Source organism: Opisthocomus hoazin, chromosome 2, assembly GCF_030867145.1.
Source record: "Opisthocomus hoazin isolate bOpiHoa1 chromosome 2, bOpiHoa1.hap1, whole genome shotgun sequence".
In the NCBI taxonomy this organism is placed as follows: Eukaryota; Metazoa; Chordata; class Aves; order Opisthocomiformes; family Opisthocomidae; genus Opisthocomus; species Opisthocomus hoazin.
Window position 1 is genome coordinate 79,871,858 of NC_134415.1, and position 23,960 is coordinate 79,895,817.

The 23,960-nt window shown below is 42.0% G+C and overlaps 2 protein-coding genes across 3 annotated transcripts in view; one reads left to right on the forward strand and one right to left on the reverse strand.

Moving 5' to 3' along the window:
- On the forward strand, window positions 1-21,607 carry SNX3 (sorting nexin 3). Of its 2 annotated transcripts, XM_075414270.1 has the most exons (4): window positions 15-321; window positions 13,535-13,630; window positions 13,981-14,105; window positions 17,571-21,607. In XM_075414270.1, the coding sequence occupies exons 1-4, from the start codon at window positions 160-162 to the stop codon at window positions 17,674-17,676; spliced, it is 489 nt and encodes a 162-aa protein (XP_075270385.1). In that variant the 5' UTR covers window positions 15-159; the 3' UTR covers window positions 17,677-21,607. The 2 variants fall into 2 exon arrangements, with proteins under 2 accessions (XP_075270386.1, XP_075270385.1); XM_075414271.1 differs by lacking the exon at window positions 13,981-14,105 and having other exon boundaries at window positions 1-321.
- The window catches only part of NR2E1 (nuclear receptor subfamily 2 group E member 1), a 16,392-nt gene continuing 14,032 nt past the window's right edge, over window positions 21,601-23,960 (reverse strand). Inside the window, exon 9 of the mRNA XM_075414269.1 lies at window positions 21,601-22,683. Coding sequence (XP_075270384.1) covers window positions 22,521-22,683 — 163 coding nt within the window. The 3' untranslated portion in view covers window positions 21,601-22,520. The remainder of the gene's footprint in view (window positions 22,684-23,960) is intronic.

Consider the following 23,960-nt stretch of genomic DNA (forward strand, 5'->3'; position numbering starts at 1 on the left):
CTTGCGCGCGGGCGGTGGGCGCATCCGCGGGCGGCGGCGTGGGTGCGCGTTGCTGGGCAGTCAGCTGGCCGCGGGGCGATAAGAGGGCGGGCGGCGCGGGGCGGCGGCGTTCAGTGCTCGCTCGCGTCCGTCCGGCTCGGGGAAGGCGCCCGCTCCGCCATGGCCGAGACGATCGCGGACACCCGGCGGCTGATCAGCAAGCCGCAGAACCTGAACGACGCCTACGGGCCGCCCAGCAACTTCCTGGAGATCGACGTGGGCAACCCGCAGACGGTGGGGGTGGGCCGCGGCCGCTTCACCACCTACGAGATCCGCGTCAAGGTGAGGGCACGGCACGGCCCGGCCCGGCTCGGCGGCGAGAGGAGACGAGCGCGGGGCCTGCGTGTCGCTGCTGGGGCTCCGGCCGGCTCTGGTGCAGTCGGGAGGGGTGTCCCTGGGGGTGGCGGTGAGGGACCGTGGCTCTCCTGTCCTTCAGGGCCCGCTTGGCAGGCGGGGAGGTGACGGCTGAGCGGCGGTGGGCTTCGTCCTCGGCCGGAGAGCAGGCCCCAGCTTCTGCGAGTGACTGGAGCTGGTGTCTCTCGTGGTCTGGTGGTAGCTAGGACAACACGTATCGGTTAAGATAACCAAAGGACAAATGCTTTTTCGGTGTTGCTGCGCACAGCTGCCGCTAGACTGAAATACTGCTGCGCTGTGAGCAGTTGGTTGTCTGTGTCTAAGTAAACAGAAGGTCAAGTTCAGGATTCTAGCAGCCTCAAAAATGGTAGAGAATGTGTAAATAAGTCTAGTGGGCACATGCGCTAGGTCATAGAATCATTCAGGTTGGAAGAGACCTCTAAGATTATAAAGTCCAACCGTCAACCCAACACCACCATGCCTACTAAGCCATGTCCCAAAGTGCAATGTCTGCATGTTCTTTAGAACACCTCCAGGGATGGTGACTCCACTACTTCCCTGGGCAGCCTGTTCCAAAATCAAAGCTAGCTGAAGTGAGTGTATGTGAGGATGGGTTCCTGTTTTCATTGCTGCCCGAAATACAAATTGAGTACCTAATAAATAGGACTGTATCTCACCATGTGTTGTCAAATACTTTTTCTTAATAGCACTAGACTCCTTAGCTGGAGGGGCCATGTTCACCAACTTGCCCCAAAGGCTTGTAATCTTGAGCTTGAGAAGCTATGTGAAGTCATTGCTATGTTCCCTGGTCTTTCTAGTTTCATAACCAGAGCCTGGAGGAGTGGACAGAAAAATGCAGTATCTACGGCATGGCCCTTGCCTGTGTCTGGTAGGGTCTTGAGGCAGGGTGCCCTTTTAGTATACGCTGCCAGGGGTATGTTAGGTTGAGAAAGATGGCCTCATACAATTTTTATTTGTTAGCTTGTGGTTGAGTCTATTACCTTGTATAGCTTTACTCTGTCACAGCTGATTGAACCTGGTCAGTTATTACAGGCAGTAATAGAGGGGAAAGAAGCCCCACTGACCCTCTGCATGCGTTTCTCTGCAGTGTGGCTTCTTCTTTCACTGGACACCATGGAGTGCACGTGCCTGCATGGCAGGGAAGGCCTCAGCTGATGGCTGCTGCCTTGGTTGCTGAAGTTCTTCAGACAGGACTAAAACCCTGTGTGGATTTTCTGGTATTAAAAGTCGAAGTTCTCAGCTTAGTGTAACTTTACTTAAAAAAGCAAAATCGACCGAGATCTAAAGCTACTAGGGAGGATACTTCTTTAATTCTGATGCTCCTAAATTGTCATATCCAGTAGCTATTCTCATGTTTCTGGATATGTCCATAGGGCAGGAAGAATAAACTAAGACAACTGTAGCCTGTGTTTTGGCCTCTGTGCGAGGACAAACTAGAACTTGCCAACTTGTGTTGCATTACGTTGCCCTTATAGGGACACTAGCTGTCCACTTAGCAGGAAGAGGTAACTCTGCCTTGCTGGGAAATGTTTGTGCCTTAAGTTCCTGATGACTTTTCTTTCCATGAGACTGAGCATTTGGAATTGCTAGATCCAGGGAAGATGATACAAAAGGGACTTAGCCATGGTGTGGCCTTGGGAATGAGACCAAATCTGTTGGGATTAAAAAATGATAGTATTTTTTAAAAATCCCCTACTGAAGTTCTTCAGCAGAAAGGAAAGCAGAACAGGTTACTCTTGGCGCGTGTGCTGTTTGGGGTAGAAAATTGTGGATTCCTGTTGTAATGAAGACCTAGAAGTGACTTGAACAAACATACACTGTGGTAGTACTGTGACCTTCCTCTGTTCTTCCTCCCAGTCTGACTAATGTATAAACATTGCTTCCTCCTCCCTCCTTACTTGCATCTGTGCGTGCCTGTTTACAGGACTATCTCTTAAAGTACATGATCATCCCTTTCCAGTTGTGCAGTACTGTACACATAGTGCATCCTAGCTGTACACATTCATAGTTGTTGTGCACTGTAAAATTGAGTTTTATGCCTCTCTATGCTGGAAGGCTACAGAGCAGGTAATACAAGTCATGCAGAATTACGTTCACTGTCTAAACTTGTATCAATTAACCACTTCTCAGCAGAATACAGACCGTGGTGCTAATATGCAAGTTTCGGCATGGCAGAAGAGTTCAAATTCGAGTTCCTGTAGTATTGTATTTCTAAAAGGTAGGCCTTGTACCATAAGCTGCTTGTTGGAGTGTGGCAGACAATAGCCACCAGCTAGCCTCTGTGGTTTGACAGCTGCCTGTGGTCACAGAAAGTAGCAACTGATATTTGCAGTTTCCCCCAGCAGTGCTAATACTGGCAGCAGAACAAACCTGAGAAGATGGAGTTACCTGTGTCATACCTGAAAAGCTGTGTCTTCAGCTAACACCAACATTAAAATGTTAAGTGGTGCAGAAATGGATGACTTAACTGCTGCCAAGTTCTGGTAAAAGCTGTTGGACAGCCTCATGTTATGGCTGGAGATCATGCTAAGCCAGAAACTTTGTCAGAGAGGACACTGAGATTCAAGTTTGTGTTGAAGCAATTAGACTTGTACCATTGTCATGGTGTTTACAAACTCAGCTGAAGGGTAATTCTATCTTTATTGCTGTGTCTGAATTTCAAAGCTTAGCTTTTTGGGGAAGACTGAGCTTGTTAGCATGCTCTTGAACTGATGTCTGATAACTAATATCTTGCAGTAAGTACTTATGAAATACTGAAGGGTTCCCCCAAAGCTTTTATTGGCAAGCTTTCTACTGGTATTGCAGCTGAAGCATATCTGTTGCTCAGAAAGCAACAAGTGAAACAACGTCATGCTTTAGTTCTTGTATTGCTGTACTCATCAACTTCTGGTGGAACTTGGAAAGCCTAATAGGAATTCAAAAGTTTGGGGTGGACTGCTCAGCAGTATATTACTGGGTAAGCAAGTAAATTGTATTTCAGTACTTAGGGAAATTTTTCATAGCATATATCTCTGTGCAGGCTGGTAGGATGGCTGTGGATTGTTGTAAGCGTGTGGTACTTTAACGAGTAGTTAAGCTCTCCAAGTGTGCTGCAGGTAGAACCTATATAGCACTTCTAGCAGGGCAGCTTGCTTCACAGGCAGTCAGTTGGCCAAAGTGTTGACTTTCTGAGCCTGAACTTGCATTAAATAACATTCTGTTCTCAGCAAACTGCACAAGGTGATGACAGAGAGCTTTCCACTGTAGCAACCGGTGTAAGGCACACAATGTCGCAGTATGCCACTACTGTGCAGCTTGGCAATGGAAATCAAATGTCTTGTTCAGTAATGGTAAATTATAGAAAATGCCATCCTGAAGTACTAAAATAGCAGATTTAAGCTGGTTCATGTTCTTGACAGCATACTTGAAAATTTGTTTTCCATCGGCAGCATTAGACAGTGAGTTTGTACCATTCTGAGGCAGCCTTTGTGTCACAGAATCACAGAATCACAGAATAGTAGGGGTTGGAAGGGACCTCTGTGGGTCATCTAGTCCAACCCCCCTGCCGAAGCAGGGTCACCTACAGCAGGCTGCACAGGACCTTGTCCAGGCGGGTCTTGAATATCTCCAGAGAAGGAGACTCCACAACCTCCCTGGGCAGCCTGTTCCAGTGCTCCGTCACCCTCAGAGGGAAGAAGTTCTTCCTCATGTTCAGACGGAACTTCCTGTGCCTCAGTTTCTGCCCATTGCCCCTTGTCCTGTCACTGGGCTCCACTGAGGAGGCTTAGGGTGAGCTAAAAAGGAGTAGAATGCAGTAGGGTATAAAGCTCCAAGTGCTTTTTCTTGTGAAATAAAGCTTGATAAAGTAGTCATCTCATCTAAAGGTACTTAGATCACAGTATGGTGACTGCGAAGTGGTTAAAACTAACATAATCAACTACACTGCCTGCTAAAGCAATACAAGAAACTACCCTTACCTCTTGAGGAGGAGCGTGAACCAACAGTTAAGTTCTCAGTGTAAATACCCTTGCATGCTGTATGCTGTTTCTCATGAGTCTTAGTAGCTGTTCACTCGGGAACCAGTGATTCCCTCCTATTTGTGACACCTTTTCAGGGTGGGCTTGTGCATGTCAACACTCTTCAACAAGGCTGTGTGAATACCTGTTACTAATGGGCTGTAAGGCTGTAATTTCCCTGAATTCCAGGAAGCAAGTGCGGAACAAATGAGTTTTCACACTATCACCCTACAACACGTCTGCAGTCCTCAATCCAGTTCCAGGTATCGTTTGATTTTTACTGTAGGTGAGACAAATAGTTTTCCTGATAAGTGGGTCAATGGGAGCATCTTTGCTCAAACAGGTTATGTGCAACAGCTTCAGTTGCTAAATCCTTTAAGGAGACAAGACTTAATCTTTACAAGCGAACTCCAATCCCAGCAACTGGTGACACACTTAAGAGCCATACACCCACTGTAAAAGCAGTGCCATAGGAGATAAGCACGCTGGTTGGAATACTGTCAACAAAGCATACGGATATCCAGGAACTTGCTACATTTGGAAAAATGTCCCTTTGTTAACACCATTTGATCTCTTCTTTTCCTGTCTAAGTGATTTCTGTGCTGCCTATTTTAGCTGGGTTTGTCACCTAGACTAAAAAGGTTAAATTATCTGTGTATGGTTAGTGAGAACTTGCAGAGAAGTCATTAATAGTCAAACTGGCAGGTAGAACTAAAATAAAATACCTGTTACGGGAGCTGCTAGTCCAAGTAGTTAAATAATTCTATTTAGTCAAACCAAAGTTAAACAAAAGCCTTTGTAATCTTAATTCTGTTCTTTAACAAGGAATGGCCTGTTGCCTCTAGTCAGTGTGATGAAACTCAGCACTAAGGTGCACCTTAGCTTTGCAAGGTTCCACAGCTCTGTGGCTTGTCTTGAGGTGTAGAAAGGTAATGCCTTGCTGCTGTGCTTCCAGATGTTGTGAAATGCATGACTTGGGTGGTGCCAATACTCTTCAAGGCAGCAGTCGCCTTTCCTGTATCTTCTGCAGAAAGAATTGTGTAGACCTGCAGAGGTACTTGACTACGTAGACCCTGTGTGGGGAAGGAAATGAACACACAGGCTATGAAGTGCCTGCAGTGTTAAGAATAGTATTGGTCTCAAAGGATTGGGGAAGTGTATCAAAGTGCTGCTAAACTTGAGCTGCTTTTGAAAGTCTGTTCTTAACCCATTTTTTCAAAACCTAACTTCGATACAGCATTTGCATTTCGGCATATTTATGGTAGTGTGAGTTGAGTGACTGATTTGAGTCTGACTTCTGTGATCAAATCAAGTCAGAATAAGATGGTAAATGAACTGAAAATATAACTTGCTCAAAAAGCACTTGTCCGTGCCATGGTTTTGCAAAGTGACGCTCTTGATCTGGTGAATGTGTCTTTGAAATGCTCTGTCCTTGAATGGTGCCAGATTTCCTGTCCTTCATGTGTTTGGCAGAGTTTGAAGTTGCAGACTCTTCTCCCACCATGAGAAGAATCAAATCTGCTGGTACATGTAGTTGACTTCAGCGTTGTTCAGTTTCATAGTCAGTGAAGCTTGTGGTGGAGTAATGACTAAACACTGACTCAGTATGGATATGTTTAGGGATGCATAATCAGCACTAATTCTCTGTTTCTCTACACTGCAAATCTTGCATCACACTGCAAGTCTGCTCTAACTGTACTTAATTACTATTTTAATAGGCTGTTCTAGACACTGCTACCAGTTAGATATTTTTAGACTTGCCTTCAAAGAATAAAAATGTGCTGATTCAGGTTTCTTAATTTTTCTATTCTGTAGTCTAGATACTGCACCTTTACAGACATTAACTGTTCTCTCAAGCAGTGATTCAGAGAAGGGTAGCTGGAAGGCTAAGAACTTCCGAGGACACAGACTAGAGAGACAGAGAAATGGAACGGCTTGGATGAAAAGCTTCCGAAGCAAGGAGAGTGGATTTACGAGTCTATTGTATGTATTTGCTCTGAGCAGCTGGTTTTTCTGTAGAGGTTTTTGATTAAACTAGCTTCAGGAGTCTAGTCCAAAGGTACTGGTTTGGTGTTGATGTCTGTTACTGTGTAAATAGAATAACCAAGTCTCTGAATAGTGCTGCTTATTAGTATATTAGTTTAACTGATGACTTGGACTTGTTTTATTTTTGTGCATACAACGTGGGCCTTGATTGTCATGTACTAAGAGCGCACTCTAGTACAGTGCTGAACAGACCAAACCAAATGGAACAATGACTGATCTTTGTAGGACAGATGGCTGTGATCCAGGTAGGCATATGATGCCGGAGTATTTTGATACATCTTTATTTTTAGGTGGCTTGCCAAAAAAGTGTCAGCTTGAATTTTAGAGCAGTCAGGTCTCTACTGTTTTTCATCTGGGGAAGTAAATAACGCAGTGTAGATTTATGAGCTCCCAGCTGTAGGAGAAGAGTTTTCTTTAAAGTTTTCTCACTTGGTAATGCAGTGCCGGTTGCACTACTGAAGACTTTTTTTTTTAGCAAGCATGTAATCCGAATGCCCTACAGAACTATAGCACTGATTGAAGGGTCTGAATTTGCTGTTGCTGCTGTAACTTTTTTGATGTGAGAAGGATGGAGAAACTCTAACCTTCTGGTCAAGGTATAAAACCAATTATTTTACCAACTAAAGATAGGTCCATGAACATATTCCTTCTGTGGCTATTTTCTGAGAATCCAGCTCAAAGCTTCTGTCATGGGAGGATCTTCTGGGGCATGTGACAGTATAGTTTGTGTTGGCCATGAAGGCAGTCTTGAAAGTATACCTATAAGTTAGTGTATAGCAACTTTACTCTAAAATCCAGAAGAAAATGAAGCTGTATCTTAAGTGGTTTAAAGCCACCTCTATACTTGGAAATACAGCTTTAGAGACTATTTCTATGGACCCTAAGCTGCAGCACCTCCTAAGCATGAAGATACACTACAAATTAACAAGCAGGAACTATCAGTCTTCCTGCAACTGTTAGGTGGCTGCTTCAGAATGTGAATGTTACTGCTCCAATAAGGCTGGAAATATGAAGATAATTTTTTGCCACTTAGTATACTTGTATACTAGTTATCTCTTGTTTCTTGTGTGTTTGTGAAATGTAGACATACTGGACTGTCTTTAGCTTGCAAAATATGTTAAAACTTCTGTTCCTGATAAAAACTATCAATTGCAGCAATTCACTGCAATTTTGTTGGTCCCATTTGACTGTAGCTGGTAGATGTCAGCTGATGATACTAAAGCATCAACTTAATGTGATCCCCTCTTCAGTCATTCTCAATGAGGAATGAATGGTAACATTACAGTAAGCCAAACCAGAGTGTATGGCAGTTATACCTTGCTATTGTGTAAAAGTAGCAATCCATTCTCTTTAAAAGGAATATTTGGTATTTCAAAGGAGGCTTTGGCTTGTTAATGCTGAAATAATTATCTGGAGTTCCTAACTCTGGGTGTTTTAAAAGCCTTTGTCTGAATATGTCCTTCTTAGTGGGCTCCTGTTTTTACCTTTGACTGCTGAGCATGGAAACTGAAGAACAAAGAATCACTAAATCTGTTTTTCTAGACTTACCCTGCTTTGAGCCTTTTGACCTGTTGTGCTGTTCATGACGTTGGTGAACTTGGTCAGGTGATGATAGATGCTGCTTGGCAAAAACCCAGACACATCTACGTTAATTTTCATAGAGCAGCTCTGGACTCAAGGTGTTGGACTTGACAAAGGTTAACTCTTCTCTAAAGACTGGTAGTGTTTGTCATGGTGTTGCTATTAGGATTTCACTCGGTAGTCTTTAAGATGGAAAACCTCCTAGCTCCATGCCTCAGTACTGTGGAATGGGAAGCTCTATAGTTCTTTGTATAGCTTAAGTCGGCATTGTTTAAAACTTGGGTGTATGCATGTAGTCAGATTTTCCAGTGTTCTATTAAATTTAGATTTTTTGCATGTAGCGTACCTTCAGTAGACCTGAACACCAGGTGGGTAGAGGGGGAGGTAGAACTCTGCTTTGATCAAAAAGACTGAAACTGAGAAATATAACAACCTCTTATTTGACCTTTGGTAGTGTGGAAAGAGGCTTTCCTTCGGTGAAGTACACAGCAAAAATCTAAACTTCTAGCAACTGAAGTTTAGAGCATATTTGCCTTCCTTCTTGCTTTTTATAATTGTAGGAAATGGGAAGGTAGCGGCTTGTATGAAGTTGGGAAGGAAACAAACCACTAGCAAGGTTTCTGCAATAATAGTGGACTGCTGGAACTAGTCTCTTGTACTAAAGGACAGCAGGTTCTTGCGTTAAGAAACCCATAGTACTTTTTTATCCACCCTGAATGCTACTTACTGTAATACCCCCTGAGCTCCCTTTGGCTGACTGTAAACATAGCCCAAGGGTGTAGTCTCTTGACAAAGATTACAGCTTGTATGAAGAGATAGTAAGAACCTTGAATTTAGCTTCTGAAAGTCAAGGCTGCAAACTTCTATCAAAGTGACCTGAGTGCTTTCTTTCACTCTATTTTAATGGAAATAGAGTTGTATCAAGGCTACCATTACCTACTTGAAAAGACAACATCAAAGCAGGTGCTATGGCAACAGTGCGGCTTTATTCTCAGCCTGTTATGAGTGGGAGACATGGGCAATGCAGTGCTGCTACTGTTACATTGGCAGATGAGGAAATTAATTAACTTTTACTGCAAATTATCCTGGACAGCTACAGCTGTAAAGTTTCTACAGTTGTGGGGGTGGACTGGGCTGCAGTGACATTTAGAGTCAGTCTTCTGGAGTGTCAGCACACTTTGAAGAAACCCAACTGCTATTTGCATTGAATTTATATCTGGAAATAAATCTGTAGGAACTGTCTTGCTATTTGCAAGGCTTTGTCCACTCACTGGATAAATTGGTGTAGATGACAGAACACTTAAAATTACTTAGAATCATAAACTAATGTATTTTGAATAAAGTACTCTAGTTTTCCTCCTGTGTTTAAGGCAACTTGTACAACAGAATGGCTGCATTGGAGAGCCGAGTGCCTGAAGCCAAGTGCACAGTATTGACTAGTACACAAACTGCTTGCATTCTGTCAGTGAAAGTCTCCATACTTGTATACATAAACAATTTAATGGACTTCTAACTGGATATAGCTTGGGAATTGACTGTAGTAACAGCTGGAAGGTTGGTATCTGGTTATCCAGGTTACTGCCTTAGGACTATCATTTGCTTCTGAGGTGAATTGGGAACCTCCTGAGCTTAGCATTGGACTTGTAGTTTGGATATGTCATAATAACATAAATGTAGCTGACGAGTCATGTGAAAGCGTGAATAATGTCAATACAGGTTTTGCCCTGAAATCTATTAGCAGGCAACCACTGCTTCCCATTACGACTTTGTGGAACACTAGCCAAATGACCATAGAAACTCATTTGGCATCTGAGTGGAGGAATGCAGGGGTGACCAAGGGTCTGGGTTTATCATCTGCTGTTAAACTATTTAATTTAACTTGGCACCAGTTCTGACAATGTTTATTCCAGTGTACTGGCTTGGCCATTAACTCACCCAGCAGAACACAGACTTAGTTTGACAGTAGTCAGCGAAAGCCTAGTGGGTGTATACATACAGTTTGATAGAGGCGAGACAGAATCTGTCTTGTCTTAGTATCTTTCTGCGCTTAGGATTTTGGGCTGTGTAGGACTTCTGTAGAGCTGGTTTATTGGTCCTTCTGGAATAATGCTTTATCTGCAGTTCTGACTAGTGAATTTTGGTTGTCTAGTGTCTTAGGTAATGTATAATCCTTTCAGGTTGAGGACTTGCATTCACACTGCTAGGAGGCGTGATTTCAGACTAGGAAGTTGTTGAAAATGCTTTTGATAAAAATGAGACTAATTATTACGCTGTAGAAGAAACAATTGCTGCAGTAATTATGCTGAATTTATCAGAGGAATGAGCATGTTCCAGGGGCTGTGCCGAACTGGGTCATGAGTTTCATGACAGTAGGCTTAGCAGATCATCAGGCCAGAAAACTGATGCTCTAATGCTGAATGAGCATGGGGAGAAATGTTTGTAAAAATGAAACTAGCCTGACTTCGAGTTTTGTGCCTTAGTCTCATATCTGTTCCAGCAAGCAAACAAAGCACTAAGTGTTCAGAATAGCTACTGGCATCTCAGTGGCTGAACAAGGATAACTCTCAACATAAACCGTGAAGCTGAGAATAACTTCGGTGTGCTGTGTGGTCTTGAAGTGACACTTCAGTAGACATTGGAAGCTTCTGTTGACACCTTAGGGTTGTCTCCTGCAACCACATTCTTGCCCAATGATAGCCCATGCTTCATCAGCTGTCTGGCTTGCCTAATGAGAACCATCTACCAGTGGCAGATGGAGGCAGTAGGACGTGCAGAAACCCTTCCTACTGAAGGAAAAGGTGGTCTCCTCAAACAGGGTAATAATCCTTCATCAGAAAGGCATATAGTAACTTCAGGTGTGAATCTATCCCGAGTTAAAAATAAGGACCTAAGATTTAAGCGGAATAGAACAGGACTCTCAAATTGCTTTTTTTGAATAGATGCTTTCTAACAGCTGCGTATCTGAAGAATGCTGCTCTATCAGTACTAATTTCTGGAGGAAGGAGAATTGCTGCTGTTTCTGGGTTTTAAGGAACATAAGGTTTAGAAGTTGATCTCAATAAATAGATGTAATTAATATCCAGACTAAAGGATAGGGTACACAACTTTGCTTTAGCATGTAGTTGTCAAGTTTTGACTTGTAAGCCACTTAAATGGGAGCCTTCTAGCATACACTTCAGTTTGAATGTTTTCAGTGCTTATGACCGAATTGGAGAAGAAGATTTTTCAGCTCAAAGGGAAAATAAGTACTCTTAACTGGCCTTTTCTCCAACTTGCTAGCTGGACTAGCATGTCAAAAGTTCAAAAGGGAATGTAGATGGTAAAATGAGCTCAACTGGCACTTCCAACCCCACATTGAACCTGTAAGCCTGATATGTTGTTTAGAGATTAACTTTATAGACTTCATGCCCAAAAGCATGAAAAGAGTTTCTGAAAACCTGGGAACTCATTGTTTCTGAACTGTTTTTATTCTGTTCTAATCCCTCTTGTAAGTAACTTGAGAGGAGAATGGAATATTTTCTGCAGGTGAGAGCCTATATGTTAAATATGATAAACGACTTTCTACCGGAGACACGGACAAAGCGTTGATGTTGTAATGTGGAAGGCTGAACTAGGTTAAAAAGCCAATAGCTGAAATCAGAGAAAAGTAATCCAATATTTCACTTCTGGGAATCTCCTTCATGCACTCTGGGGGACCTAGCTTTATTCACTCTCGACTAGAGTATTCTTATCCTCAAGATGAGAGTGTTTATTTATAAAGCCGGACTTCTGACATAATAGTCTTAAGTGCAATTTTATTATTAGTCACTAGTACAATCAACAACGATTTACTTGGGAAGGAGAGCTTGAATGCTCTTAAACATTTAGCAATAAGGTTTTGTAACAAAATACTGTTCTGTACTTTATCATCTATAAATAATGGACTAAATAGCATAATGTGCAAGTACACAACTAACTTCTCAAGTACTTTTGAACTGTGACAGCCAAAATCTTGTTATTGGCTGGCAGTAATACAATGGCCTGTAGTTGTAGGCCTGACTAATGCAGGGAAGTGTCTCTGCCATTAAACCTGTTTTGGGCAGCCAAAACTATCACTCCATCGTAGCTTAAGCGTAACAGCACACAAATGGTATTGTACAGAGATATCAACTCAAACTGGGACCAGAAGCTAAGTGAGATGGCTTATGACTTAAAAAATAAACAACAAAAACCAGAAGGCACTAGCTGAGAATGACTACTGTGCTTCTGCCAGCAGGAAAAGTGGGGATAACTCTAATTCCTTGTGAACATCAGCTTCCTAGGGTATTCCTCAGGAGTCTTCTTTCATGATGTATAAGACAGTGAATATGCAGGACAACAGTAAGCTTTATTCTGTTAGCACTGGTTGTGTATGGCAATTACAGACTCTTGGTCTTGCTTTTAGTAGGTCGTAACTCCCACAGATATTTTTGTAACACTCCAGCCAGTTTGCTATCTCAATGGCATGTAAACTTTGGATTGTGGTCTTGGACCTTTCCATTCTGGGGATGTCATTAGAGTGCTCTCTCAATGCCTACTCTTAAAATAATGTGCAAGTTGGATTACAGTAATGGGGTAACCCTGCACCCCAAGAACACATAGAAGTAATACAGCTCTTATGGAAGTTAGCGTAAGGACACCTACCAAAATGCTTACGTATTTAACATGGTTTTGTACAACATTATAGCTTGGCCCCCACCTGATGTCCCTTTCAAGGGTGTTTGAGCTGGATGCTGACTCCTGGCCTTGGCTGGAAAGCTCTGCCTCATTAAGCTCTGCTTGATTTAACCTCGTAGCAAACCAGTCTGATCTCATCAGCACTGAACTTTTTTGCATCTCAACCTTGTTGGCTTCTTTGGAGCTATCTGAACTTGGCAGCTTGTACAAGCAAATCTTCAGCTTCATCTGGCCTGAATGTGTTCATTGTAGGACTTACTGGTTTTGCTTTTAAAGATGTTGGAGGCAGTGTTGTACCAGGTAGCTGAGAAGTACAGGAAGCTTGGTTAATGTCCTGTGCTGGTACCTGAAACATTCCCTTGAATGCAAGAAGAGCAACCTGTGTGGATTAAGATGACTTTTTTTCTTCTCCCCCCTCCCTTCTCTCCTCCTCTGCCCTGTGATGTTGTATGTATATTGGCATTTGGAATCCAGCTCCTGAGACAGTAAGAATAGCAGATGCTTGTACAACATTAGGAACATCTCCTCGTGTGACCAGAAAATCTGCTATTCTGCTGGGTGATATGGTGGCAAAATACCAGCAGTTAGGATGACATATAAATGAGGCCCACAGTTAAGCAGTTTGAGGTACAGCTTACTCATGTAGCTTAGATTTTTTTTATCTGTGTTTGTGTCTTCAGTGTTTCTCAGTACTGTTGTTGTTGCTGAAATGGAACTAATGTGTAAATTAATAGCTGGTTGCTTGCTTCTGCTTATCAAAACTTCTAATTTGTCTAATCAATAGCTTATGTTCTTGTTTTCAGACAAATCTACCTATCTTCAAATTGAAAGAATCTACAGTCAGAAGAAGATACAGTGACTTTGAATGGCTAAGGAATGAGCTAGAAAGAGAAAGCAAGGTGGGTAAAATGAAAGGAAAATACAAGTCTTCATAGACATAAACCTTAGATATCATATAGTAGTTATATATATCAGATATTGTGGTTGAAAACGTCCAGAAGTAAAACACTGTCTTTCAGCAAACCTCAGTTGTACTATGCTAGAGGTTATTTAATGGTTTTGAGTTAATTCAGAGTTAAACTACCTGAATTCAACTTGTATGGTGCACACTGTTCTTCTCTGGTCGTGTTTTATTACTTCACTAGGGATGTGGTTGATGAATTGGGTCCTCTAGGAGGAAGAGGTGGCACAGGAGGTGTTTAAACTTGCTCACAGGCTGCATTTAAAGATGCTTTTCTAAATCTTTCAGGTTGTGGTACCACCTCTACCAGGAAAAGCTCTTCTCCGTCAGCTCCCCTTCCGAGGAGATGATGGCATATTTGATGATTCCTTCATAGAGGAAAGGAAGCAGGCTCTCGAACAATTCATAAACAAGTAAGTGTTGGGTCTAATTATCTGGAGACAAATCCAGAACTCTGCTCCGGAAGATTGAACTAAAGCTGCCAATTCTCTAACTATGGTAGCTGCACTAGGTTCAAAATAATAACTTTCACATAATCTTGCAGTAGGACATATTAACACTGCTTATCTGGTGTATAGTTTGGATATCTTAATGCTTACCTGAACAGCTGAGGTCAATGTTAGTGTTGTTGTTAATTTATGCAAATTACTACTAAAATTATAGCATTCAAAATAGTTTTACTTTTTCGTTTCTGAAAAGGTATCCTCCATTGGGTGAACAATGGAGCTTACAATGGGCTTACAGCAGTTTACTTTGATTGCAGATGTGAGGTATTATCAGCTTGTATAATAATGCATATTTTCTCTAATCATCATGAGCATCTTTCTGAAATGTGAAAACACTACCTGAGGTATGCACATACATAGTTTGAAATAGACACTTGTGGTTTTGGCACTGTCTTTCAAGGGGTGAGCAGAAATTACAGTAACAAAGTCTTAGGATTCTTTCTACTATCTGACACTACTCACTGCTCTCCATATAGTGACCTGAAGAGCTACTTTAATCTCTTTAATGATGTGGATCCAAACAGTGGGTAAGAACGAATACTGTCAGCCAGCTCTGCTGGTCCCTAGAGCCAACACTGTTCAGACCCAGCTGGATTTGGGACTGCTCTCTTTAAGTATTCAAGCTTGTCAGTTCCACTGGCATTTTAATCTTGTTCAATAGTAACGCTGTTCAACAAGGATAGAGGATGTCTGAGTTCAGCCAGAACTTCATCTGCTTGTCAGTTACTGCTAGTCAGTTCAGGCACCTGGCTTGTAGTTGAGACACTAGTTCACTAAAACTTTCCTGTGCAAGTAAGCTCAGTGTGACTATGAAATCTCTCAAGTGTTTTTTTTCCATAGTTGCTTGTTAGCTCAATTTAGAGGTATTGCTAATGATTCTGAACAGGTATAATGCTTCAGAACGCTCTTGTCTCTGTTCAAAGACTAGTGGAAGGAATTTCCAAGGTATCTGGTTTTGCATTCACACTACATGAAGGCATATGTGCTTATCGTAAGATGGAATATGTGTTTTCTAAGGCTGTACAATCAAGGCAGTCATGACTAAAGTACAACTGTGATCATGTAGGCTTGAGACTCTACATTAGATGCAGAAGAAATACACTTACTGAAAGTTTTGTATGCTGAGTCTAACAACATGTGGAGGAAGAGGGCTGTTTATGTTCTGAAGCAGCTGATAGCAAAACAGTCATCTTAACTGGAATCTCTGAAAAACTCAATATAGCTGACAGAAATGGAGTGGCTGGTTTACTGGTATCACTTGTTCAGTCCTACATCAAGTAATACATGGATCTTACAGAAGTGTAGAACTTCTTGGTCAATTTTTCCACATTTGAAACCTAAAAACAGGCTGTTAATGTAGATATTGATGTAGTGGCAGGCTGGAGTACAGCTAGAACAAGATTCTTCAGGCAGAACTCCTAGCTATTCAACCTCATCAATTTATTCTAATGGCTCATTAAGCAAATATTACTAATTAAAATTTTGAACCATGTAGGAGCTTTAAAACTTCTACAAAGTACTCTGGATACTAGTGAAATTAGTCCTGAAGTTAATTTGCGTAATATGTTCACATAACTGCATTCTCAAAGCCAGTCTTTGCTCCTGGAACTAAAGAAGAGTCCCTCAGATAACTGACATCACTGTATTGAAAAAAGGTCTTGATGCACCCATGTCAGTTCCTGATACTCAGGATGTTGTTGAGAAGCTCTGTCCCTCTACATGTAAAATTGAGAGGGACTAAATCACTGTACAGCTTCAATCAGCGCTCTCAGGCCAGCTTGCTGGCAGCATCATCAGTACTGCCTACAACGGCATTCACAGGGGTAGCTGGGTTACAACATGCTTGTCTGTCTGAACCTGACTTTGGGATACATGAAAGTTTTTGAAGTAGCAGCTGCTCTGTGTAAGGGTCACTTTAGAGAAGAATATGGAAGAAAAGCCAATGCAGAGCAAGGTATTCACGTGAATCCAAGAGCTGAATCTGAGAGATCATATCTAGTCTTGTAGTTCGGCTACCAATTTGCAAGCCTTCCTGAAAGGCAGAAGGAATATGTTGCTGCCTCATCTTCTGCTGTATGTCTCTCTTGAAGTTCAAGGCCAGCAGCTTCAATTTGATGGGGGCAAGAAACTCAGACTGGTTATTCCAGACTGTTTTCTTTGTGAACTAGTGCTTGGGCCTGCAGCTTATTTACTAGAACCTGGCAAAACTGATAAATTTTTATGACTGCATTTGGAATAATCTATCAATGCTGAATAGGATTGCTCAGCTTCTTCATTAAAGGACACCCTCAGTGGGTAGTAGTGACAAGTGAATCTGCCCTGTGGTGGAATAAGTGCTAGGAGATACATTTGGAGAAGATGAGCAAAAGTGCTTGGAAGTACTAATGCTGAGCCACTGGAGTTGACTATGCATTACACACTTTCAACTAGATAGCTTCCATTTAGAGTTGGTGTTCTGGCAGATATGGAGGCCATAAGGCTGACACAAACTGTCCTAGGGAGGATGAGGGGGTTTCCCCCTTAAAGGAAGAAGTGTGTCGTGATTGACCGAACTGGATGTAACTTCAAACCAAACTGCTTTAGGTTTTCATATCCATAAGAGATTAATTTCCAGGGATTCTGATTCTCTTGGATTTTTACCTACACAGAAGTCTGAAGGGTTTGAATGCAATACCTTGTGGCTTTCTTCCAAGCTTGGGAGTGTCTTCTAATTCAATTTCAGCTCCTTTACTGTTAAAAGGATGGTGTCTCAGTCTCTATGTGGACCAAAACTAAATCTGCAGTAGTGCGGAAAAGCTCCGTCTCCTATGTTTCATATCTAAAGACATCTGCAATTAACAGAATGGCCAGTAACCCTTGGCTGTGCATCAGTGCTGCTTGTGCATGCTAGTAGTAGTGACCAAGGTAAGCTGCTGCTCCTGACAGTGTCAGAGCCTCCAGAAGACCTTCAAACCCCCAGTGGAGTAAGTCTTTAACTCTGCTGGGGCTAACTGCTGTTGAATTAGGATGAGAACTGAGGCATTAAGCTGCCTTGTGTCAAAGGCATCAAGATCTGCAAAAATCCACTTGGCTTGCTTACCTCCAGATTTACTAATGCTAGGATGGGCACTCTAGTTGTCCCCTCAATTGCAGGTGACAGGTGATGGCGTAACATGCTTCCAGATGACTCAGAGTTCCTATGGACTAACTTCATTCAGGGGAGAATGGCAAATCTTGCTGCCAGCAACATCATTCTAGTCACCAACAGTGAACTGGAAGTGGGATCTATGCTTAAGTGCAGAACCGTGGGTTATTGGTGTAAAACCTTGCTCTACTGGCTAGCTGCAAGTAGATTTGATTTGTTAGCACTAATGCTTGTTTTTTCCTCTCCAGGGTTGCAGGCCACCCACTGGCACAGAACGAGCGCTGTCTTCACATGTTCTTACAAGATGAAGTAATAGACAAAAACTACACACCATCCAAAATAAGGCATACTTGAGTTCTGAAACCACCTTCTTAAACATTAGTGGTTCTTATGCTTGGTTTTAAGAGGTTGTAGTTTGTCTTAGCATGCTGAGGATAAACAGGCACGAAGTCTCCACTAACATCAGTACACTGCTTGGTCTTTGCATATGCTTTATAGCATTAAAGAACTCACTTGTCTTCTAACTAAATCCCTCTGAATCCTTGATTTAAGAGTATTATAGTATGAGACCATCCACCCCTTGCAATGTCTCACAAACCTTTTGACTCTTACTTGCAATGACTTAACAATGTTTACTGACTTGGCCTTACTTGAACTTGCACAGTTGTAGTGTCACGTGTTCACTTGTATTTGACTCAACTGCTATGCTGTTTCTGAGGTAGTCATCGATCTGAACTTCTGTAGAAAGACTGCTTTACTTCTGATACCCTGTGTGAGAAAACACTTATGCAATTGTCGTCAAGCTTGTAAAACACTTTATACTGAAGTAATGAGGGAATTATCTTTATATTCTGTAAGAGGAAAAAAAATCAAATTTATATACTAAAGTAACTTGTCTAAAGTTTTGAAATAAAAGTGAAAATACACTTCAAATGTTTTGTCACTCTTGACCTTGAGTGTGGGGTGTCTCACGCTTTCTGAGAAGCAGGGCTTGGCTATACGAAGTGAACTGGTGTTTCAGTCTCTGATGCTCTTCTGCAATGTAGTCTTGTGTTACTAACAGCCAGTGCTAAATATCCACAGATGCTGGCACTCGCCACTCAGGTGTTAAGGAACATATAAAGGTGTTGAAAGCTGATCCTGTGTTGTGGAGCCAAAGCTGGAACCCCGTTCCTGGTAGGCAGTCAACAGATCTGTGGCTTCAGTAAGTTTGGGAAAAGAGTAGTCTTCTACTTGGCATGAGAAGCATCAGTTTAGCTTCAACTAGTCAGTGGAAATTATGCCATCCTACAGAGAAAGCAATGTTGACATAACCTGTAATATGTTATAGCTTCAGTCCTAGATTAAAGTAGCTCTGCTCAACAAATACTATTAGGAACATAAGGCATACAAGCCTGCCATAAAATGTGATCATAGACCACTTCCCTGAACACTAAAAGAAGGGGAAGCTGTAGCATTGTGCTTGTATGACTGCTGGTGAGCTGCAGGTGGTTGATGCCAGTTTGCAGGCAACACTGCTGAAGTCTGCTTTCCCTCTATATGCTTCCAAATGTGACATCGGAGTTACCTATCCAGATGCTCTTAAACAGATTCAACAACACTAGTAGTGATCTGATACAGTATTTTGTGCTATTTGGTAACAGTACATGTTGGCTTAGGCTTGGCTCTGCTGCTTTTTCCTTATAATACTACTTACCACTGTTGAGAACATCCTACAAACTTACTGGTAAAGTTATTAGTTTCTTTTAAATAATACCATTGAGCTCACTTATGGGAATCTGGATCTAAAAGATGGAACTGACAAAAGTGGTGGCTGACTGGATTATATTTAATACTAGTGACTAGCTAGACTGAATAGATGCTCAAGTAATTGCTCTTTCCCACCCATACTTAGACTGTGAATCTCCAACAGTCCTATTAATGAAGCCAGGCACCAAAACTGACACAGTCCACTTATAGCTCAGAACTGTCTAACTTTTCAACACATTCTAGCTCTTCAAGAAATTCAGATAATGCAAAATCAATTCTAAAACTCCCTGTGCCTGTTGAATCATGCTTAAAAGCTGAGTTACTCTTGGGAATGGGGAAAGAAGGGCTGAATGTATATGAAGTTTTATTTAGGTTTAGATATGTAGTAAGGTGGTTTTCTTTTCTCAAATGTTCTTTTCTGAAAAAAGCTTCTTTCAGAAATCAAAGTAAATGCCCCATTTTATCCCTGAAAGATGATGGTGCGATCTGTATAGTCTGCTGGGGGAAAAGAGGATTGAGCTGAAGAGGAAAGAGCTGTATGTTTGGTGTCAAAGTATTATTTCCAAGGCAAAGATTTTTGAGTGTTAACATCTGAGGCTGATGGAACGTCTGCACTGGACTCTGGGATTTCACCTGGGCTTCAGTCCTTCAAGGCTAACTAGAGACTCTAATTCCAGTGTAGCATGACTGGTTCTGCTTCTGTGCAGTCTGCAGTACTGGGAAGAAGATGTGGTCTGAGATTGAATCACCTCTCAGACCTGTGCCTAAACCACAGGGATTTGGGCGTTGTTCCCAGCTTGTGAGTCTGCTCTGCAGAGCCTGCTCTGCAGCTGGGCTAGGTCCTGCAGGTAAGAGGGTGAGATAAAGGTGTGTACCTATTGCCCTGCCTGCTTTGCAACTGGGAGAAAGCCAGTATGTTCTGTTGCACCCTCTAGCCTGGGGGATCTAGGGGCTGGGACTACAGCACACTGCAGAGCATGGTTGCCTCGTGGCATGGATGCCATTCATGTTTATTGCTGCTCTGAGACAGCAGCATGAATCTTACTGAAATGAGCGTTCTGCACAGCAGCAGGTTCAATTTCTTTAGCTCAGACTGAGTTGTACCAGAGTGGAGAGCCACGACTGATTTTCTGCCATGTCCAGTTCTTTTTAATGTAGAGAGCAGAAAATGGTTGAAGGTTATTAAGGTGCAGTAAGAACACTTCATCAAGTGTTTGTTGATTTGTTTCTAAGAATGTGCTATGCCCTGTGGTAAATGCATGCTGAAGGGCTCCATGCTGGTTTGTATGGAAGAAGTTTCAAAGTCCCATAGTCCATGCTTTGTCTTACCCTACTCATCAAAAGACTGGTCTCAAATACTTTATGGTCTGGCTGCCTTGGAAAGGGCAGAACGTGGGACCTAGCAAACTGCACAGATAGAAGAGAGCTAGACTGAAAACTTTGACCTCTGAAACGCATGAGGTTTTTGTGCTTGGAGTCAGTGGAGCTGAGATGTCACTTATGATCTGCATTTCTTGATACTGAAAACCAATGAGCCATTGATCTACACTGTACACTTCCACCTGTCATTTTAGGGTGCATGGCTCTTCGCTCACTCATTGCCATGTGAACAGTATGTTGTATTTCCCTTCTTCTATTGCCAGCTTGTTCTTGTGCACTGGGAGTTGCTTACATCTTTTTTTGGTGTAATTACACAATTAGACACCTTAAAACCTCAAAATCTTTTTAATTGAAGCAGTGTTTTTGTACTTATCACCCCTTGTTAGATGCACAATTGACTGATATTAAAAATTGTAGTAACATGAAACAGAAGACTTGTACTAGGTTAGACTTCTGATCTGTTTAGTATTGTGTCCTAGAAAAAGCTATGTGTCAGCTCCTTGGGAAGGAAACCTTGCAGCAGGTGTATATTTGAATTGTAGAAAACAGCTCCAGGCAGGACCTCAAAGTCCCTTTGCCCCAAGGTAGGATCACCGAAGCTACTCCTTGAATGTTTATCTAACCTGTTTCTTAAAACCTCTGATGGCGGAGACTCTACAGCATCCAAGGCAATCCATTTTAGTAGAGAATATTTCTGTACTCTGGTAAGCAGGGTGCAGTGGAAGAAACTAATCCAGAAGTTAGGAGGACAAGTGTTGAAAGAACAGTGGAAAGTAATTTAAATTCAATATATTTTTATTCTTTGTAAATACAATGAGTACAACTTTTTAACTTCACAAATCAGTTAATCCACTTTGTACAGGAAAAGTTTTACTCATTCTATGATAGTCCAAGTGCTGATTTTTCTCAGTGCTAGTTCCTAATAACAAATCAAATTTTGAAAAGTACAGCAGCTATCTTTTAAATGTTTTTTCTACATTTTTCATACATCAAGTAAGCAGCTTATAACGTTTTTGTGTGTGAGAGGGTGTAGGCGAACAAGGCTTCAAAATTAGAACCTGGAGTTTTCTAAAAAGGCATTGGAGACTTTTGGAAATTGTTAGCATTGTATCAGTCAACAACCTTTATTTCTTTGAAATAAAGTTCCTTCCATTGATTTTGTTTTGTAGTCATTTCACTTCTCCGCACATCTCACTGACAAAGAGTTTGGCCACCGTTGCCTTTGGTTTCAGCACTGTGCCAACGGGACGGCCAGCAGGTCACTGAAGCGGTCGGTCATCTCCATTGTATTTGGTTTTGCTGTTTCAGCCTTCCTTTCTTGACTGGTATCTTTTCAGGTGTGTGTGTGAATGTGTGTCTGTGTGTGGGGAAGAAGGAGGAGACAAGGTCGGGGAGGAAGTGTATAAAGCTCTTCTGTCTGAGATGTTAACCGGGCAAATCGTGGTGACATCCGCATCAAAGATTGCCAGTTGATTTTGCGGGAAGAATGGAGCTGTCGTCATAAGTTACTTTTTCATCAGTTCTGAAGGCCACTTCATGATGTATTATAGCAGAAGCAATGTTTTGGTAACCTGGTCTTAAATGTTGCCTATATCATATTAAAAACATTTTCCCAACATAGGCTACTCTTAAAACAGTTCTGAAAGCCACCGCCTCTCATGTTACAACAGAAGCCAAGTTTGGTCACCCAGTTCCAAATACTGAACAAACGAAAGTACCTTCTTTCACATTTTCTCTCAGATCTGCCAGTTAAATGAGAGAATAGCGGAGTCTTTGTTAACTATGACTGGCATCTGAATTGCCTCCATCCTGTAGTAACAGGAATAGCAGCCAAATTCCAACCACTTTCACTTTTTCTGTAGAACAAAGCATTCTCTCCATGATCTAAATCACTCTGTTCAGAGCAGCAGAATCATATCTACTGGGTGTGTTTTTTTTTTTGTCAATGGGTTTAAAGGCTAAACATTCCCAGGCTTATGCTTCCTGTAGATTTTGTTAGTTGAGGCTTATTCTTCATGGATAAAAGTTCTTCTCAAACTGTCCATCCTGATTGTTTATTTTAAGGTAATTTATATGTCACTGGATTTGTACATATCTGAAAGCAGTCTTGTAATTGGTACATTCCCAATGGTCTTTTTGAAAAACACTTCTTCTATTGTAGATGGACTAATGGAACGTAAAGCTGGTAAAAGCAATAGAAGTTTTCCAAAACGACAGGGTTGTGTGGGATACCTGAGGGGCAGAGAGACAAAAACATGTTGAATTTTTTAGATATTTTTCCAAAGAAAACCTTGTGCTTTACAGAAAAGACCAATATTCAGCAAATTGTGTAGATGGGTGCTACCTGTGCTAAAAGCCTGTGTTTTGTACTCACAGGAGAAAAAAGGTTGACCCCAAGGAAAGCTCTCTTAATGTAGGTTAGCAGAATATAGACCAATGTCTCTGACTTCTGATTAGCTCCTTTGTTTATTCCCTCCAAACCGCAGCAATACAGGGACAGGATCTGCTCTGACTTGTCCCTCAGACAACGACTATGATTTTGATGCAGTTAGGGAAGAGCTTGACCTGTAATAAATACCTTGTCATTTAAAGTGCAATTTAAACATGGATTGTCATGGTAATCATTTTGCTCCCCTTTGGTCACCTTATACATTGAATACCAATTGGAAAGAAATTTTTTGTATTGAAGAAGCTGTGTTTTATCCCCAGGTAATGTATTTGCATCATAGGATATTTTCCTTCCTTTCTCCCAGCTTTTGAAGCCAGCACAACATAGGATATGTATTTTAGTTGTGCTTACGCTGACTTTATACCAGTGGCATTCTCAAACCTCTGCTTACAGTGGTCTCCCTGAAAGGAGGAGTAGGTCGTTTGGAGAAGCGTTCTGCTTCTCCGGTCTGCCCTCCCTTGTGTCCTGTTGGGAGCAACTTCAGTGAGATTAAAGGGCTGATACTGCCCTAACACTGGCAGGAAGGTAAATTCAAGCCTGAGGACGAAATGCAAGCTGAAAGCCCTATCCCATTGGAGTCAACGTGACAGTCCTGTCAGCGGACTGCACTTTTGTTCCTTGTAAAAGGGTATCTTTGGCAACAGATACTGTTTAGCCCAGTAGCTAAATATTTCCAGCAGTGCAGAAATGCAATGGAAAAGTCGCCATGCCTGGAAACCATGGCCACTTAAAACCATTGCTCTCTGGCTTCTCCCTCCAACAGGCCCTGGCTCACGCACAGTCTCCAGGGAGCAATCTTCATGGGCAAGGCCTTCCGTAAGAACAGGAAGAAGTTGCTACGCAGCGGTTATTCTTTTTGCTCTGAACTAGCCTTAACAGGATGGTATTTGCATTTTTGCTCCCATTCCTAGAGCAGGCCATTCCCTTTCAGCTAAGCAGAAGTGCTTCAGAGACTGCTGCTATCTCATCTCTAAGACTGAGTAGACTTCTGCTAGACAGAGCTATTATGAGAGCAGATCAAAGTTTCAGAAGCAAAAAATGGTATAAAAGTTCCTCTTCC

Excerpts from the sequence above, each read along its gene's own strand:
- SNX3 (XM_075414270.1), top strand. The coding sequence starts at position 160 with ATGGCCGAGACGATCGCGGACACCCGGCGGCTGATCAGCAAGCCGCAG. Across the intron at positions 13,631-13,980 it reads AGCTAGAAAGAGAAAGCAAG|GTTGTGGTACCACCTCTACC; the intron begins GTGGGTAAAATG and ends TAAATCTTTCAG. Across the intron at positions 14,106-17,570 it reads CTCGAACAATTCATAAACAA|GGTTGCAGGCCACCCACTGG; the intron begins GTAAGTGTTGGG and ends TTTCCTCTCCAG.